The sequence below is a fragment of the Tachypleus tridentatus genome, chromosome 4 (assembly GCF_004210375.1).
Source record: "Tachypleus tridentatus isolate NWPU-2018 chromosome 4, ASM421037v1, whole genome shotgun sequence".
Classification (NCBI taxonomy): domain Eukaryota; kingdom Metazoa; phylum Arthropoda; class Merostomata; order Xiphosura; family Limulidae; genus Tachypleus; species Tachypleus tridentatus.
In genome coordinates this window covers 12,826,652-12,846,945 of record NC_134828.1, presented here as the reverse complement: position 1 = coordinate 12,846,945, position 20,294 = coordinate 12,826,652, and the positions used below count along the sequence as shown (strand labels likewise).

The 20,294-nt window shown below is 32.0% G+C and overlaps 1 protein-coding gene across 1 annotated transcript in view; it reads right to left on the bottom strand.

Annotated features, from left to right (window-relative positions):
• The window catches only part of LOC143248580 (dual specificity testis-specific protein kinase 2-like), an 88,320-nt gene extending 76,657 nt beyond the window's left edge, over positions 1–11,663 (bottom strand). The window contains exons 1-2 of the mRNA XM_076497047.1: positions 11,436–11,663; positions 10,203–10,587 (exon numbers count right to left, since the gene is read on the bottom strand). Of these exons, the coding sequence (XP_076353162.1) occupies positions 10,203–10,475 (273 nt within the window). The 5' untranslated portion in view covers positions 10,476–10,587; positions 11,436–11,663. The remainder of the gene's footprint in view (positions 1–10,202; positions 10,588–11,435) is intronic.
• Between the last annotated feature and the right edge of the window lie 8,631 nt (positions 11,664–20,294).

Below are 20,294 nucleotides of genomic sequence, written 5' to 3'. Positions count from 1 at the left end.
ACATATTAGTAAATTCTGAATTACCGTGTTGCCCTGGTAACAATATGTTTATTGAAAATATATATTTTTAAATGGAACCTGTTATATTCTCGTTATAAGACGCAGTCATAAATCTCACACACAATGTTTAGTGAATTAAAAAGAATCGCATTTTAAAGATTCGCTCAGATTTATCATTTTAACTAGTACAATATTTACAATATATAATGACAGAAGATAACATAGTTCGAGCAATGTTTGTTTTTGAATTTCGCGCAAAGCTATACCAGGGTTATCTGATCTAGCCGTCCCTAATTTAGCAGTGTAAGACTAGAGGGAAGGCAGCTAGTCATCACCACCTACTGCTAACTCTTGAGCTACTCTTTTAACAACGAATAGTGGGATTGACCGTCACGTTATAACGCTCTCACGGCTAAAAGGGTGAGCTTGTTTGGTTTGATGGAAATTAGAACCCGCGACCCTCAGATTACGAATCGAGCACCTTAACCACCTGGCCATTCCGGGCCGTTCGAGCAGTGTTTACAAGAGTAGCCAACAGTTCAGAAACTATTAAATTAATTTAACTACAGAATGAATGTAAGATTTATACACATCGAATTCTTCTGATTATAAATGTAAGCAGTTTACCTGAGTAGCACAACAATATGCAGATCCAGAGGGGCGGAAGGTGTTTACAATGCTCCCTTTTTTCAAATGAATCACCAAACTAAGTTACCCTTAGTCGTAATAAATAAAGCGTTTCTTTTTTTTAAGAACTCATTACCAAGACTCCAACCACTCAAATAATCCTATCTCAAACTTGTATTCACTCCCTAATAATGTCAAACCTTGTGGTAACACCATCCCTTTAGTGGTATACAACCACAAACTATACCAATAGGGCTAACAAGGGTTTAACCAGCTAATTATAACAGAGTTTCCAGCGAGAAACATTTTTCAGCTACACTCAGTAAACACAAATTCTGTGTCCTTGTAATAAAAACGAAATAGTCTATAATAACATGCCTTCAACAAACGTTCGAACTCTATGTGTTAATCTATTATTGTAGCAGCGAATGGAACATGTGATGTGATCTCCAGTGACAGAATTTCGGAAATAATCGTACATCTCTCCTCCTCCCTAACAATGTCTTCCTTTGCTAACACCAACATATACTCATATTTTTATTATTATTGCACAACTCCGTGAAGAGTAGCTGTCTGTTTACCAGCATGATGAAAGTAGATATCCGTTTTGGTCACTCACTGGCGCATGAAATCCTAACAGACGTGTTAAACCTTTCCCCAGTGGTCACTGATGCTTAGATCCGGCCTTGCTGCACACATCTACGATACCCGATTACTTAGCCAACCATACCTACAACTGTCCTTCACTAACTTGCTCATGAAACCCACACGAGGAGCGGTGCCTGGATTAACTGGAAAATGGATTCCGAGAGAAATATTACAAAGTACCCTAATGAAGTTAATACTATTTTCTTGTTTTTCACAATTTGTAGTGAAAAAACTAGTGGGATTTCAAGATGTTCAATAAAGTTAAAAGAAAGCGACCTTCAGTTTCTAGATAAATTGGAGGGTAAAGGTCATTTGTTGTTTGTTGTCGTTTTTTAAACTTTTATGTCAATATTACTAATTCTGTCATTTGAACTTATCACCTCCGTTGACAATACAACCTATTTTGTTTTGTTCAGTGATAAGTAATCATTTGTGTTGTTACAATGACTCGTATGAACGACGTTAAGACCATCACTTCTTGTGTCACAAGTTTAACCCAACATCAGTACTACAGTGTTATATACATAAATTAACTGGTATAAAAGGGTTTTGCTTGCTAAAAGAGTAAGTTTTAGAAAACACTGAACTAAATGTTTTCTTAAAGCAATCTCCCCATTCAGGAGGGTGTCTGTATTGACCATTCACTGTTCTACGTTTGCTCAAGCTTGACCATGAACCATATATTCCATTTCATAGATAAAGTAACAACAAAAAATTCGAAACGTGTTCTCGAAATGTCCTTGTAACCGCAAGTTCTATTATTTTCTTGCATGAGTTACGGGCTTGGATGGAGTTTTTACAACCCACGTAATTTGCCACGCTAAACAAGACAGAATCGCAAAGAGGTCATGTACACACCCCACAGATATTAAAAACCAATTAAGATATTTTGCTATGAAAGCAGGTTTTATATTTCTTATGTAATGACTGATAAATGATTATTGCTAACAGGACATATCTGATAAAAAAAAACACGTGTAAAGTAACTCGCGCATTTTCTGATTCGTATAAAAATTAAATAATAAATGTTTCTGTCATTCCTACTTTGGAAAAAACAAAGAAAGCTCCTAAAGTGACACCTATCTCAGTAACAGCTATAAAACGACCTTTATGTCACGAAATATTTATCTACAAAATAATAACTAACTTCCAATGTTCTTGTAAATACAAATATCCAATATATAGAATAGACCTTTCTGTATCTCAGAACGGCTGGTATGGATATTAACACTTTCCATTGGTAAGGAGAGAACAACGTTTCGAACTTACTTGGTCATCTTCATGTTAGGAAAGAGTGTTTGAATGTGATCGTTGACGGACACATGTCTTAGGGACGAGAGTATAAACGGATACTGGATTGTAGGAGGCGTTGCAGTTGGATATCAGGTTATTAATTAGTATAGGTACAAAAATATTTCTTTATATTGGTTTTAGTTGCTGTATAACTTGGACTTTGATTTTGCGTTTGTTTATATTTGTTTCCCTACTTTATTTCTTCAAATTGCAGAAGGTCACTTATTAGATACATTCTTCCTCATTCTACTAGTTTTGCAGTTTTGTGTTAAATAAGTATCGTCAATATCAAAACAGAGCGTTCAGATGAATTTAATGTATCCAATTAAGATTGGATAAACAATGAAAATTGTTTGTCTGGTAGTCTTAATACTTGTATTTCACCTATTATGTAATGCACAAAAATCATTGTGCTTGTCTGTCTGTCTGTTAAGTAACTACTCCTAGGCTGCTGGGCCAAACTCAAACAAACGTTGTGGGATAATAGTTTAAAACGAGAAGGATGTTAATAGGGGATTCACAACTCCTTCACCCCCATTACTGATGTTATTGAGCATTTATTATCTTTGATGTAAGTTCACGTTAACAACATCAACATACAGCTCCCTGTTTTTGTACCAAACAACAACAACAAAAAATACATTTTTCATTTCCTGGTGGCAAGTCTTCAGGTTCACTGTGGTAAAATTAGGGGTTCAATTCCCCTGGGTGGACATAACATATAGTTCAATGTGGCTTTGTAATCAGATCATTTGTTCATTTTTTGAATTTTGCGCAAAGCTACTCGAGGGCTATCTGAGCTAGCTGTCCCTAATTTAGCAGTGTAAGACAAGAGGAAAGACAGATAGTCATCACCACCCACTGCCAATTCTTGGGCTACTCTTTTACCAATGAATAGTGGGATTGACTGTCACATTATAACACTCCCAGGGCTGGGAGGATGAGCATGTTTGGTGCAACTGGGATTCGAACCTGTGACCCTCAGGTAATGACCTGAATGCCTTAACCCACTTGGCCATGCTAGGCCTTGTAATAAAAAAGCATGCACACTAAATTTTCTACAACACAACAAACACAGTTTGGGGGAGGGCAAACAAACCTCTCATATATTTCAGAGTGCACTATGCACTAGCACTCTATGGAAGAATACAATGGACAAAAATGGTCACCACTATTGCAAAAAAAAAAACTCAGTTGATGTTTATATGACAATAGCCACCTCAACGCTGATATGAAGAGTCGTTTTCTGAGTTAAATGCATTTCCTACTTTGACCTTACAACTTTATCCCACAAGACATTTCTGTGTTCAACGACTGTCAATTAATAACATGAAACAGTGTGAAAGGAGATTAAAAGGTGGGTGTTGAAAGTGGGTAACATAAAGCACCACTACTTTTGAAGCTATCTCTTCCCATAAAGTCGCACTGACAACCACATAGTATACAACATATTTTAAGTATAGTGACTTCATAAAGCTTAAACAAAACTGTTTGATGAGTTAATAATATGTTGTTATAAATAAACTGTGTGAAAGTTCAGATTATTCCATTATTATTCATAGCATCTATCCATCAAATTTTTTTATATTCATCCCTAGTCAGGGACAGATACCTCAGCTTGTAAGCCAATAAAATAATCCGTGTTAAATCTGTTACGTGATCTTTGAACTGGTGGCTTTACGTCCATGAGGACTTTTGTCATAGTTCCGGCAATAAATATTAAAATGCTATCACATACCCTAAAACTGTGGATATATCAAGTAATAAGAATGATGTTTTCACTTTTCAAGAGAGACAAACACAGTATCAACTAAGAGTCATTGATAAAGTGAGATATCAAGTGAGACGTGTAAATATTGTTTCTATAAAAGGAAAAAAACAACAACTTATAATCTGATGCTAACAAACAAATGAATGAAAATGTTTTTTCCACTACCAAAAATATCCAAAAGTGTTTCCATAATGTCAATGAATGATCAGGGAGTGATCTTGGTTATTACAAGTCAGCTAGTAGGAACAGTATTTTATAATAAATTAGTATTAATAGGCTTAACAATTCATGAAACAGTTAAAAGCAGAAGATAACAATCATTTTTACAAGATGAGCCAGAAGTTATGAAGACATGTCAGCAAAACTGTTGAAGATCTTGTTTAAACTTCCTGAGACGACAAAAATGAATTCAAGACCAAATAATGTTTTGCAGAAATTAATTTATAAAATGTTGATGTTGAAAATGGGGCACAGACCCTAATGTTTAGTTCATACAAAGTATAGAAAAGAAAATTCCATCATAACTCTTATTAAATTTTCTGAGACCGTTAAAATAAAATTGCATTTTACTTAAATGGTTGTTTATAAAAATGCCTGCCAGCAGAGATTTCAAAAGGCACGGATCTTGGAAGGCAAAAGATTCATAATGGTTGGTATGAAATATAAATAAATTTGTTTTATTTATTGTTCCAATTATCTATTGCAGAGACTGAAATTTTACAACCTTTCCATTACCTTGACTCAAAAACAGCTGTTTTTTCTAGGATTCCTAGCAGTGTAATTTTTAGAGCATATTTTCCAGGACTTAATGTACATCTCTGTACGGCAATATTGAGATGATGTTCCAGGACTTAATGTACACATCTCTGTACGGCAATATTGAGATGATGTTCCAGGACTTAATGTACATCTCTGTACGGCAATATTGAGATGATGTTCCAGGACTTAATGTACATCTCTGTACGGCAATATTGACATGATGTTCCAGGACTTAATGTACATCTCTGTAAGGCAATATTGACATGATGTTCCAGGACTTAATGTACATCTCTGTAAGGCAATATTGACATGATGTTCCAGGACTTAATGTACATCTCTGTACAGCAGTATTGACATGATGTTCCAGGACTTAATGTACATTTCTGTACGGCAATATTGACATGATGTTCCAGGACTTAATGTACATCTCTGTACAGCAGTATTGACATGATGTTCCAGGACTTAATGTACATTTCTGTAAGGCAATATTGACATGATGTTCCAGGACTTAATGTACATCTGTGTACAGCAGTATTGACATGATGTTCCAGGACTTAATGTACATCTCTGTACAGCAGTATTGACATGATGTTCCAGGACTTAATGTACATTTCTGTACGGCAATATTGACATGATGTTCCAGGACTTAATGTACATCTCTGTACGGCAATATTGACATGATGAGATGAAACTCATCTTATATGTGCTTGCTAATATTTTATTTTAAGAGATTACTGATTATATACGGTCTATATACGAGGGCACAGAGTAAATTTAACGTATCTGGATTTTTAGAAAGCATCTGAGAAGGTGCCGTATAAAGAGCTTCTTACAAAATTATCTCTAAAAGTTAGCTAGCTTACTGGATACCAAAGTGATTGGATGGTTTGTAAATGAAGTACAGCTAAACTGGATTGTAATTAAAAGTGGACCTCAATGCTCAGGGTTAGAACCTTTTGTTTTTTATTGCTATCACCAACACAGATGAAAGAGTGGTCAACAAATTAGTTCTTGCTCATGATATGAAAGTTTTGAATGCTACTTTACTAAAAGTTAGATGGCTTTTAATTACAATAAACTCAGGGTAACACATGTGAGATATCACAATTAAGAGTTTATCAGTCTCTTAAGCTATTGAAGCAATGTGCTGTTGCTTGCTAGTGGCAGGATATGTAGAACATGAGGTTGCATCTACAGAAATATTGAATATAAGTCTAACTAAGTTTATAATTTTATTGTACAGGTCGCTGGTTAGGCCACACTTAGAACATTACGTTCAGCCTTTAGCTCCTCACTTCACAAAGGACACTGAATTGTTAGAAAAGTTTCAAAGAGGGTCTTACCAGGATAGGATGGAAAGGTTGTCATGCAAAGAAAGGTTAATGTAACAAACAGTTAGAATTTGGTTGAGGTGTTTAAAGTTGTTAAAATCACAATACTAAGGCATCATCTTTTTTCATACTTAACTGTGAAACTAGGAGCTAGGATTTAGTTTTTTAAAGGGGTAATTGGACTGTAAAACTGGCAGCCTTACATTTGTGTGGTCCAGTAAATTTAAGGGGAATGTTGATAAATATTTGAAAGATAAGAATTTCCCCTGCATTTTTTTAGTACATGGGACACCCCAGATGGACCAATAGGTCCCTCGTTGTCCTCACATTTGATGTTATTTCATCTAATGCACTGTTACACAAGCAGCACTGATAATGATAAACAGGAGAGCAGTTTGTTTATTTATCTTGTACAGATTCATGACTAAAGTATGTATTTTCTCAGTAGGAAGTGTTTATAATACTTAACTTCAGTAGTAAAACATTAGTGTGGGATAAGATTTATTCCCACAGTATTGAAGTAAACATTTATACCTCTTATTATTATAAATAATATTTGGAAAAGAAAAAAAAAACCTTCAAGAGTCACTGTCACATTTAGGAAAATGTCTTGCTTATAATTTATATTATAAATAAAACAGTGATTAATTCCAGAATGCTCAAAGATTCTTCTTAAAAACGATATTTTACAGTTTTCTTAGGTCAGACTCCATTCAGCTTTACCTGTGTATGGGGTTCAATGTTTTAAGATGGAATAAACTTAGAAAACACCAAGTATGAAGAATAATTTATAAAAACTTATGTAGTGTGAGCCTGATTTTTTTACTATTTAAAACACACAACTCATATGAAGTGTTAAATATTCATCAGACCATATTAGAACTTACAGATGTGGTTTTCTTTATTTATATTTTTGATTTTTTTATTGTTTACTGCAAAAAATAAAAACTTTTTTTGGAAGTAATTTGTTTATTGTTTTACATGTTACAAAACAAAACCTATCTTAGACAGAAATAACCAGCACTGTAAATAATGAACTTGCTTTAAATTTATACAAGTTTACAAAAAACAGTCACACCAAAAAACTGTACTTTTTTTTTTTCAAATCACTTTCACTAAGTAACCTATGAGCTTACAAACAAAGTATTTTCTACATTTACTATATTTCATTAACTTTTATTTCTTAACAGTTCTAGATTTCTCTAAAGATATTTGTCATAAAATAATAAATAATCCTATACAGACTACAATCTTAAACAAGGATATCAAATTACACACCTACCATTCAGTTACATTAACAAATGTATATAAATTATTTATAGAGGCAACAGTATTATTAACTACAACATAAATTACCATAAAATTACATATATTATTAAATTAAATGGAGAGTATAATACTACAAGTACTAAATCAACATGTTTCGCTTTAGTTGTTTTGAATAACTAATTAAATCTAAATAGATTTAATATAAAATGATGGGTAACTGAATGCAATGTTTAAATAGTTGGAGACAGGTTACGAGTCCAAAAAACTGAAGTTTGAATATGTCCATATCAAGAGACTCACAAGACAACAAGCACTATGTTCTCGAAATCAAAGTTCTACAGATGTTAAAGTTGAAGTGACAAGCTAAACGTTTAAGATCACGTGCGAGCCGAGGACTTGAGGAGAGACATATTTAAAGGACCATCAAACAGAAAGAATTATTTTATTTGAAACTTAATAATAAAAGAAACAACCAGTTCTTCAACAAGTACAGAGCTTTTAGTAGGGGTAAAGTCAGACAAGTTATTTCTCTTGAGTCTGAGCAGAGCAGCAGGTAAGCTGACTGTATTTGAAATACCATCTTAAAATTATGTTGGTACAAACAGATCGCACCTGGGGCAGCACGACAACAAATGTTTAAATGAATATTCTAACATACATTTGGACAGGGACAACATTTTTTTTACAAAACACAATGACAATCAATGTTATTTTTTATATAAGAGTAACATTTTGTATGGGTATTAACACTTATTGATAGGAAGAGAACATTTTAACCTTCCTATGTCATCTGAAGATGACCTACGAAGGTCGAAACGTTGTTCTCTGCTTATCAATAAAAGTGTTAATACCAACCGTTCAGAGATAGATTTTTATTTCAAGTGGGTTTCTCGTCACCAGAAAGAGTAACGTCTTGTTCGCTGAGAGGTGAGAAATCATGGAAGTTAAGAACTCTGTGCAGGTGTTTATTTACACGTTCTTGGTAAAAAAACAAAAGTCATTCATCACTGTTTATTTAAGAATCAATTGATCAAATTACGAAAGATCATAAGGAAATATTTGAGCAACTAAATGCTGATTGAATTACAAATAAAGTTATCATTATGGGATAACTTTATCACAGCAATGTTTAATTCAACACAGTTTTTAACTAGTTTATGATTTTCTGGGCATTAATAAAACTGCTTTCCCATTCAGTACATAAAAAACTCACACTAAGACAAGGTCATTAAAATTAGACTGCAAGTGATATAAAGAAATCTTGGAAGTATTCTTGAGGAAATTAGTTATACAGTTCTACTGACAAGTACAACTAAGCATGCTGAAGAGATTTTGTTTTAAAAGTGATAAAACATAACCATAGACTCCTCAAAACTGAGCCAATAAGAAAATGTTGAGAAATATTAGTCCAACAGATAAATTAATCATACTAGAAATGTGTATGATTTGTAAAATAATATTAATTACACCCTAATATTAATTAAAATCAGTTTTGTTTATACTCCTAGTTATATTGTTCAAACTACTTATGAACACTACTAGAAGTTCATACTTATCCTTATGAAAATTATTTTACATTGTTAGGTTAGTACACAGATTTATAGCTTAAGTTTTATGATCTAGATGGAACATGGGATATAAAACTAGGATAAGAGCCAGAAGTATTGCTTATTGGAAAGGTATTTAACATCAGTCCAATGTATTCTAAGCATTATGTGCTTCAGTTTTCTTTTTATTTATTGATATTGTTGTCTTTGTTGTCTCTTGAAAACAGGGAATCTAACTGAGGAAACTGATAATAAACCATTTTTTATTTGTAATTAATGGTGAGAACGACAAGACCAGGGAATGAACATGTAAATTTTGGATAGATGGGACTATCTCCATCTAAGACAGGCTTAATTTTCTAGTAGGGTTGCTATCCTTCAGATGTAGTTAGTTAAAGTTAATTTATAGAAAGGCTTGAAACAATATTTGAATTTTTATTTTCAAGTTTAGTTTAGTGATGGCCTAGATCAGGGGTTCCCAACCATTTGGCACTCGCGACTCGAAAATGTAATTGATGAAATAGAATTAATGTTATCCCAAGCTACTTCTAACAAGACCTTGCGACCCCCCAGGAGGTCACGATCCACAGGTTGGGACCCCTGGCCTAGATAGACCAACAAGTTCTTTGTTGTCCATGAAGTATATATATGTGCATGTTATTAGGTTCATTATATTCAAAGTTACTTTCCAGTTTTGGTCTTTATTATCAGCCAACTTTTGAAAATAAAAGATGAAACGATTCATAGCGTGTGTGTGTGTGTGTGTGCCGTAAATTGGGTTTTATCACAAAGCTCCTTATTCTTGAACCCACAAGAATAAAATATTAAATACAGACACTACTATATTTTATTTGGAGTGGTTGTTGAGTTTATCCACTTGTATCTAAGAAGCTCAATAAATGTTATGTGTATCAAATTCAGATAAACAAGAAACTTTAACTAAACTTTTTGACTTACCTTAAACACCTCTGAAAAGAATCCCGAGCCAATTTTTTCACATGTAAAATCATCTAATCGATTCAGAGCTGCTACCGCATGCCGCAGAGCTTGACACGAGGGCCCGGTAATCCGAGAGGACAGAGACTTACAGGGTAATTCACATCCCACATTGCTTGTGTCCATTTCACTTGAGTGACAGTAAGGTTCATTATACGTAAAGCTAGTCACACTGGGTTTGTGGGGCTCCAGAACATAAGGATGACAGAGTAAAGCTTGACTGGTTACAGACATAATGTCTCATTTAAATTAACTAAAACATCTGCCCAGACAGAGAGATTTTAAGATGAGCCACCAAGTTTTGAGAATCCATAAGCAAAATCAAGTTCTTCTAGATGAAAAATCCCTTGAAAAACAAACAAAAAGTCACATATTATATATATTTAGATTGTTATATACATTTAAATATTATCTAATATAACCTGTTCTTCTACAATTTATAGCAAAATTTACTTCATAAAAAAAATTCCATCATTACCAGCCTTCAATAATAGTATATACTCTGTGCTAGAAAATTAAGTTGATTTTACTGTGCAAGATAAAATCAAACTTTAAAAAAAAAGTTTCCTGTTTTATGCTTGTTGTAAAAGTTTTCCCATAAACATTACTTTCAATCCTGCAGTTCAGAATGGGATACTGATCTGGTTTGTAGTTCTGACTTATGTCAAATTCAGCTCTTGAGACAAATACAAAATTATAAGTTGCTTATCTGTATAAATTAAATGTTTCACAAACATCTAAGAAGCTATATTTTCCATTTAAAGTTAATGCTGGATCACTAACATGACAAGTTAAAATAGTAACTTGGCAACGATCAGTGATTACAGTATCCCTAGCTAAAACAATTGCAAATATAATTACATCTACTATATGTGTCAACATTATTGTCATAGTATTACTGTTGTTTCTTCAAATTGTATACGGTGATAGAGTGATATGATATATGTGCTAAAGTTTAATTCAATAGTCAGTAATAGTTCTTTACAAAGTACGTTACAGCTACTTGTCATCTCAAATAAAGTACAAAACTAAACTTATACATTATACAATTACAACTATGACGATGGGATTATGATGTTTGAGATAAACTTCAATTTGTATTTCGAATACTAATAATAATACTCGATACTTTCCTTTTAGTTTAAACAACAAATTATAATACATTACAATTATTCTATGAATAATACTACTTACCACATTGTCTTTTTGCAATAATTAAGACACTTTCGTACACTTGTGTTAATTCTAACAGCTATATCATAGAAATGGAAAAAAAAAATTACAACATTAGCACAAATCAAAAATACCGCAACTACTACACAATCTTTACCAGCCAACACAAAGTCTACACAAGTAACTACTGTCTCTCACCTCCCGGCGACTCTAAATGTTAAGCTGAATTCTACAGTTCACCCACTAGATGACGCTTTCAATTATATATACTTAAAATATATGATAAAAACTAACACATGTATATTGTTTAAATATTATATTGTTTGTAACTGTATGTCAATTCAAAACATGTATTTATAAATTTAATACAATCACTTTTATTTGCTTAATTGATTCATTTCTCTTTTACATCCTAATTTAGAATTTGAGAAAGCAAACAACTTAAAAATAATAACATGGACGCTCTAAAAGTTTCCTATAATTTCTTAAATTTCAAGCTTAACTTAAAATAAGACCCATTTTTTAAATTTTAAAATAAGAAAAAAATAACCATACTCTGATATTTAAAATTATATTCCAAGCTACCATGAAGAATGAGATGCAAGACGAGATATTCAGATAATGATAATCTGAAAATATGTTACAGAAGTAACTCCGAAAAAAATATGCAATTTTATATATGTATAATATGGGTAATATGAAGATGGAACTTTTTCTGGGAATATTTTTTGAACTAACAACGCGTATAGTGGTTCTTAAGAAATCATTTTAATATTTGTGGTGCTGCTTTGAGCTGATTAAAATCATATGATCTTAATGAAGTACAACAGGTGAGCAGCATCAACAAGTCATTTTGATGTTTTCATCACAATCGGCACCTTAAGTGACTCAAGGGCTAAGCGGCCAAGTCAGAGACCATAAAGTTCAGATACAGCTCTTCTTAATATAAAGTTTCTAACCAAAATGATAGAGAGCAACAAGTCAGTAACAACTTACATCACCCTCCCCACGGCTCTCCCTTTAATTAGTTAGAGGGATTAACAGTCGTTTTTATAACTTGCCTACAAATGAAAGAGAAGGTACTGGATAAAGTAGGCTCGATTTTTGGGTTTCTCACCCGTAGCTCAGCACGCTAACTGCGAATTCACATTAAAATAAAACTCTTAAAACAGCTGTATGCGATCGAATGTTTGTTTGCTTGTTTTATGAATTTCGCACAAAGCTACACGAGGGCTATCTGCGTTAGCCGTTTCTAATTTAGCAGTATAAGTCTAGAGAGAAGGCAGCTAGTCATCTCCACTCATCGCCAACTCTTGGGCTACTCTTTTACCAGCGATTAGTGGGATTGATCGTTACATTATAATGTCCCCACGGCTGAAAGAACGAGCATGTTTAGTGCGACGGGGATTCGAACCCGCAACCCTCAGATTACGAGTCGAGTGCTTTAACCCACCTGGCCATGTTAAGATAGAAAATTGCGTGTATCGATCTTGTTGACAAATATAATAAATTTAACATATATCGAGATTTAATTAACTTCTAAGTTAAAATTTCCGGCTATTTAAAATCTAATGCGAAACGTATGCAACATACCAAATCGGAAATTCGTTCGGGATAAATTATAACGTCTCTTATAAAACTGGAATATTTTCATATTGTGTTCTTAATTTTAGGTTTGTGTTTTGAATTTCTCGCAAAGCTATACGAGGGCAACTTGCCCTAGCTGTCCCTAGTTTAGCAGTGTAAGACTAGAGGGAAGGTAGCTAGTGATCATCACCCACCACCAACTGTTGAGCTACTCTTTTACCAATGAATAGAGAGATTCAACGTCACATTATAGCGCCCTCTCGGCTGTTTTCCGTGATGGAATCTTAATTTTAATAACATTCAATTATAAGTTAACATATTTAAATTCTTAATTTGTTGGCATTTTCCATTGTAACGCTTAATATTACATTTTTTACAAACACAATAACGTACTTGTAAACAGGAGTATATCTTAAAAACCCACACATCAGTAGTTTTCAACTTTTATCTTGAAAAACTTTAGTAACCATGGCCAAATAATATTTTTTTCTGCATTTGGAATTGGGGTTATTAAGTACCTTGTAATTAAATAATTTGCATCTCATACTTTCATACTTTGATTTCATATTTCCGTTTTGTTTTGTCTGTACACAAAACTTACATTACTGCTTGTGATGTCAAATTTTCATTAACATTAATCAAACTATCATGTAACAAAATTTTTTTTACTGAGGATAAAAATGTGGAACTACAATAAATATATCACATAGAACGAATAGTAATGTGTACTGTTTATAAATAGCAAAGTTTCTAAAAGTTATAACGACCCTAGCTACCTATGGCAGGTACATTACTGCTATCCCTTCAGTAAGCCAATAAAGACTCACCTATACTCTATATATAGTCACACGTTTAAGTTTCAGTTTTGTTTTTGAAGACAAAGACCACAAGTTTGCTTTCAAAGAATATAGTATGGAAAAGAACCAAGCTCTTTCACTTACAGTTGTTAGATAGTAAAACCGAACCCATTAGTAGATCACTAATTCTTTTTTCTTCTTATTACCTTTAATAATTTATAACAATATTTTCAATACAAAGTATTTTGTTAAATTTCACAAAATGGTATAGATGTTTATTTATACAAAAGTGAAAATAGAAAACAAGTCACTTGTATTTAAAATCTCAAATGTTTAGTGAAATAGATGATGAGATTTCTTAAGAATATAGATCAGCATTCTCGAACAAGTGGTTTGTCAGCTGCACTTATGTGTGTAAACAGTTTAAAAATGCACTGACCAGTCACCAAGATTTTTGTCTACATACAAAACAAGTTTACACATTACTCGATAGTTGTTAGTACATATTTTGAGTCTTATGGTCGAATAAGACAGATTTATATGCATCTAGATTATTCTTTCAGCATACCATGAATATTTCAATAAAGTTCCTAAATACAAGGCTCTATGTTCTTATGCATTTCTTTCTTTTCTTTGCTAGTAAAAATTTTGAAAAGATTTCAGCTTTTTAGCATTTGAAATCTTAAAATACAAAACTATGAACCCTAGTAAAATAAACATGAAAGTCGCACAACCAGAAACAGTTACTCCAAAAACATAATAATTGTTAGTTATACAGTAAATAATTATACGTTAGTTACTTTAATGCTAAACCTGAAGGCAAATATCTTGCTTTATTTCGTTTTTTTCACCCCTTTTTCTTTTCAGTTCAATCATACACTAATGTTTTGTTGTACATGTTGAAGTTAGCACTAATTTATTTACAACTTTTAACTTGCACAACAAATAAACACTACACAGCACATAATTAAACATAACAATGGAACCTTTGTACATATCAATATTGAACACTTTTAGATAAATTTCACAGAAAAAAATCTTTCACCAAATAATATTCTAACCTTACTTGTTAACATTACAAGATACATAACAATTGATGATTAGACGTTCTTAAACCGATTTTGTACATACATTCTACAGATGATGGCAGTGTTTTAATATCAACAAATACAGCACTTGTTTAGGTATAAACAGTTTAATTCTGAAATTGTTGCAACCTCCATCCAGAGTTTAACAAATACAGCACTTGTTTAGGTATAAACAACAGTTTAATTCTGAAATTGTTGCAACCTCCATCCAGAGTTTAACAAATACAGCACTTGTCTAGGTATAAACAACAGTTTAATTCTGAAATTGTTGCAACCTCCATCCAGAGTTTACAATTTCCTTTCACTGCTGACAAGTACTCATCTGGGATGTTGTTTCAGAAGATTTTATCACATGACAGATGGACCCAGGTCAGACAATGAATCAGAACGTTCTGTCATTGGCCTTCCAGCAAATGGCTTCATATAAAATCACATTATCAAATCCTAAGAATCCTTTAACAGAAAAAAACAGTTTAGTAATGTAGAATAAATAACTAAGTAAAAGAATATTAAAGTGTTACATCTTGATTTGAGACAATTAATATATCCAACATAGAAAAAATTATTAACTATCTAGTACATTAAGGGCAAAAATTACATTAGCAAAAAATTTAAATGATTTAAAACAGATTTCCAGTTAATTATACTAAAAAGTTACTAAAATTAATGTGTCATTTCCTTAACATATACTTGTTTTGTTTTTTTACATTAAGCCTATATTTCATTTGTATTTAACATAAAATTTTTGTAAACTGACACATTTTTGTAGCAAAATGCTTAAAACTCTTCTTGTCACATTTTATGCCATTCTTGAGGCAAAGCATAAAATTATTGTGTTTTGGTTCTTTTTCTTATCTCTATAACTGAAACATTTGAGCATTCTTATTGAGTTTTACAAAGAATTCAAAACCAGCTACATCACTAAATGAGCCAATCAGAATCTAGGTTTTAAAAACAATCAGTAAAAATCAATTTAAGAGAAGTTTGCAATCATGAAAAAGTCATTAATCAAGTGACATATTCGGTATTTCTTAAGGGTACAAGCAATTAAAATTGAGTTTTATTAAACAACATGCAGTGAGTTTGTGAAGATCTATCTTGAAATGAAGGTTGTTTCATAATTTTACAGGTTGAACAATAGTTAGGCTTTGTCTGGCACGACAACATTATCAATGTGTTTGCAGACATGAAAGTCTGACAACTTGGATTCACATACAAATATATCAAGATGCTTAAAATAAGTACCTGTGTTTTAACAGTTTTCTGTTCTTGAGGGTGGGGTTAAAATATCACCAGTCTTAGCCCCAGTATTAGGAGTAAGCAACCTATTCTCTTATGGATACATTTTCTCATGATATCCAATTAGTATGTGTGTGAGAAGAAAGATTTTTTTCAAAATCATGAAACATTTTATATTAAAAGTGTTAAGTGGTTTAACATCTACAAAAGTAATTTGACCCTGGATAACAAAAACACTAGTGTGAATTGTTGAGAGTTGCTGCACATAATATCAAGCACCATTAGTCCAGCATGAAACATGATAGGAGTATGTTATTTCACGTCTTAAGAAAAACCTATAAGAACTGAGCAACAAAATAGGCATAATAACTTAAAAGAGGAAATAATGCAAGTCGACCCACACCATTTACCAACACAAGATATCTATATTCTACTGAAATGAGATTTCTAACAACCATACAAAATCAAATATACAGAAAATTTAGACAAATCAATCAAAAAGTGTAAACTCGAGTCTCACCAATTATTTGAACAATCAAAAATAGGATTTATACTTTGACTTCCCAAGTTGGATCATTAGGAAGTCCTGCAAGTTTATTGAACTCCAGTATAAAATATAGATTTATATTTAAAGACATATTCCATGAGAAAAACAAAGATACAAGTATTAATCATACTTCCACTCAACTTAAAAAAAAAAAATTCAAACAAACATGTCATCAGTTAATCAAAAGTACATCAGAAAAGAAAGGAGAATGGGTAAAAATAATTTTTGTTAACGTTTTATTTAGAATATAAACATAAACTATCACAAAAACAAACTATTTAATGATTATATGTGTGTGTGTATATATATATATATTTAAACAGTTAGTCCAATGTATAATACCAAGTAATGAATTTGACAAAATTCAACATTCATATACCTAAATTTATAAAGATTACTCTGTGGTGAAGCAAAATGAGCTCAAAACTCCACAGAAAATACTAGTTTATTATGAAGACTAAAAATATATTTAAAAAAAACAACATTTATAGTACATCAATTACTTCCTTTACCAATAATCTAGCATTTCACACGTCTAAATTCATCCAGTTGTTTTTGTCAATAAAACAAGGCTGCTGGAAGGCTTTAAAAAAATCTTCTTTTTTATTGTGGTTTCTGTCTGAATAGTATTAATAACTTTTACCTAGCTAAAACTGTTTCTAGTGCTTACTCTAATTCTTGTTGTATCTTCTCCATTGGTTTTGTACTTATGTTAAGCTCCAATCCAATCCAAATACAGTCTTATATTAACCAGTATTTTCTTCATTTACCTATTTCAGTGTTTGAGTAAGGCTAAACAATTTCACTGAAAAGTAGATTGAATCCATCTAGAACATCCATGACTTCTTTTTATTTTTTTATAGTGGGTTACCAACAGTGGTATGCTAGACCTCCAACAAAATCTAAATAAATTTACTGCCATTAAATTATTTGTGCACATGTTGGCTATATTTCAGACGTTTTAATTTGATAATTTCAGACGTTTTAATTTGATAATTTCCATACACTTACCAGTAAAGAATTTTAATTTTAACAAATATTATTTGGTTTGGTTTGTTTTGAATTTTGTGCTAAGCTACACGAGGGCTATCTACACTAGTCCTCCCTAAGTTTCTAGTGTAAGTCTAGAGTGAAGGCAGCTAGTCATCACAATCTACCACCAACTCTTGGGCTACTCTTTCACCAATGAATAGTTGGATTGACTGCGCATTACAATGCTCCCATGGCTGAAAGAGTGAGCATGTTTGGTGTGACAGGGATTCGAACCTGCGATCCTCAGATTACAAGTCGAATGCCTTAACCACCTGACCATGCCAGGCCCAGAAAATATTATACATACAATTAGTTTGTTTTATACTTACATGTTCTTATTTTAATCACAAAAAACTACAGAGGCAATCCTACCACTACACCTCTGGTTACTTTACAAAGTGTCTTATTTCAAGTATTGCCTTAAATTAAAAAAGTATAAGAAAAATACTTTTAAATATTTTACCAGAGAAAACACAACTCAAAGTAATCGATAAATATCTCAGTGACAAGTCTCCTAAGCATAATTCAGTATGAGGTTTAATTGATATAACCATTGTTAACCTTAAATATTCAAAACCAAGAACCAATTTTCTGAAATGTAAAAAAAAATGTTTATAACTACAAACATCAAGTGATTATGTTCAACTGAAATGGCTATTTATATCTAGATATGTTATCTGTATAAAGACTATTACTCTTGCAAGTCACAAAAATACAGCTTGAAAATGAAAAAATAAATAACGTTATGTTAAACGGACTTAACCTCAGCTCATTTCACATTTCCCTGTGAGCTGTTATTATAATCTGAATAGAAGTTGTCTTCTGCCCTACCCAAAATCCCTAATGGGCTCACGCTCTTCTTGTCAAGTTTCTAGTACAAAAAAGTGAATTCTTAGATTATCCAACAAAACCATTACAGCATAGAATGAATCAGAATATTCCAGCACAAATTTTTGTCTGTTATAAGTACAGCAGGATCCCTAGTTAAGTGATAACTTATTTTGTGTTTGCTGTTGTTGGTGTTATACACAAGTATTCCAAAATGCCGACACGAGATAACGAAAATACACCTTCAGAGTAGACGTACACATGTATATATACAGCACATTGCTGTTGAAGAATGAGTATTGTTTTATTTTTTTAAATATTCACAAAGCAAGCCTCAAAACGTTTATAACATTAGCTGTGTATTATTCTACATGCTTTTATTTAAATATAGCTTTTACTTTGCTGGACTATCTTTAAAACAATTTGAAATATTATATTTTTGATTACATAAATTTTTATATTTGATAGTATTAATAAATATTGATTTCTTGTATGGAAATTTGTAATGTTACTCACGTAAGGAGAAATTTTTTGTTATATCATTGCCTACTTTGTGTTTGTAAATTTGTTCTAGTAAGGCAGGAACACGTTATGTCAAAGCTAAGCTTGCGATTCTCAAGTTGTGCACTGAATTAAAAATTTGTTATAATAAATTCAATATTCAAACTTATATATACTCTTTCTTAACCTGTATATTCAGTTAGCCTATAATGCTTTATTTCTTTAAAATGTACTTATGAAAACCTCTGAAGGTTGTTTATGTCAGTTAAAACTGTTACAAATAAGTGGAATCTGTTACTTTGTATTAAAACATGCAATCATACAACTAATGTAAAAATTAAAGGTAGCAACAAAGACACAGTTTATTCAATAATTCCAAGTATAACACTATTTAACAGTGTACAACAGTTCTTTCAGCTAAAATTAGTTACTATTAGTATGGTAAGAACTTTCAACTTGAGAAATGGGAATGCTCATTTTACAGCATAGACAACGTACTTTGTTAAAGTAAAGAGATATCACTGACGGTACCATCAAAGAATATACTTTCAAAACTGGAAATGTGATGTTAATATGACATAAACATCATCACATTGTATAGTACCACACACAAGATATACTGGCTTTAACAACTAAAAAAATAAAGTTAACATAGCAATGACATCTTCATAAAGTGTAGTACTACAAGATATACTGGCTCTACAACTAAAATATGAAGTTAACATAGCAGTGACATCATCATAAAGCATAGTACCATTGGGATTGATGGTTGGACATAACTGGGCTCATAATTGCTCTCTCTGCTGTAATGCAAAGAGAAAGTTGTTTAATATTCAAATTAGGCATAATCAAACACAAAGGAATGTTTACTTTATCCTCTCCAATTCACCTTACACTCGATCAAAACTGTTTCACACTGTAAATTTGCTAACACAAATATATATATATATTTACACATATACCTATATTGGTAATTTATTAATTACTATTAATTCTGTACATTACTTCCCTTAATTCATTTGTAGCTTAAGAACTTGTTCCAAATTTGAGGCATGTTACTTGGTTGTTTTCTATCACCCTTACATGGTTTGACTTGGTGGAAACTTGATGAAGGGCTGTTGTCCCAAGCATTGTTTTTGTATTTGCTAATAAAATTATTTTAATATGGCAAGTTGTTCATCATTATTACATTTTCTACTTTACTATGACTGAAAATATAAAGTTAATATGGCACAGATGTCATCACAAACAGTAGTACTAT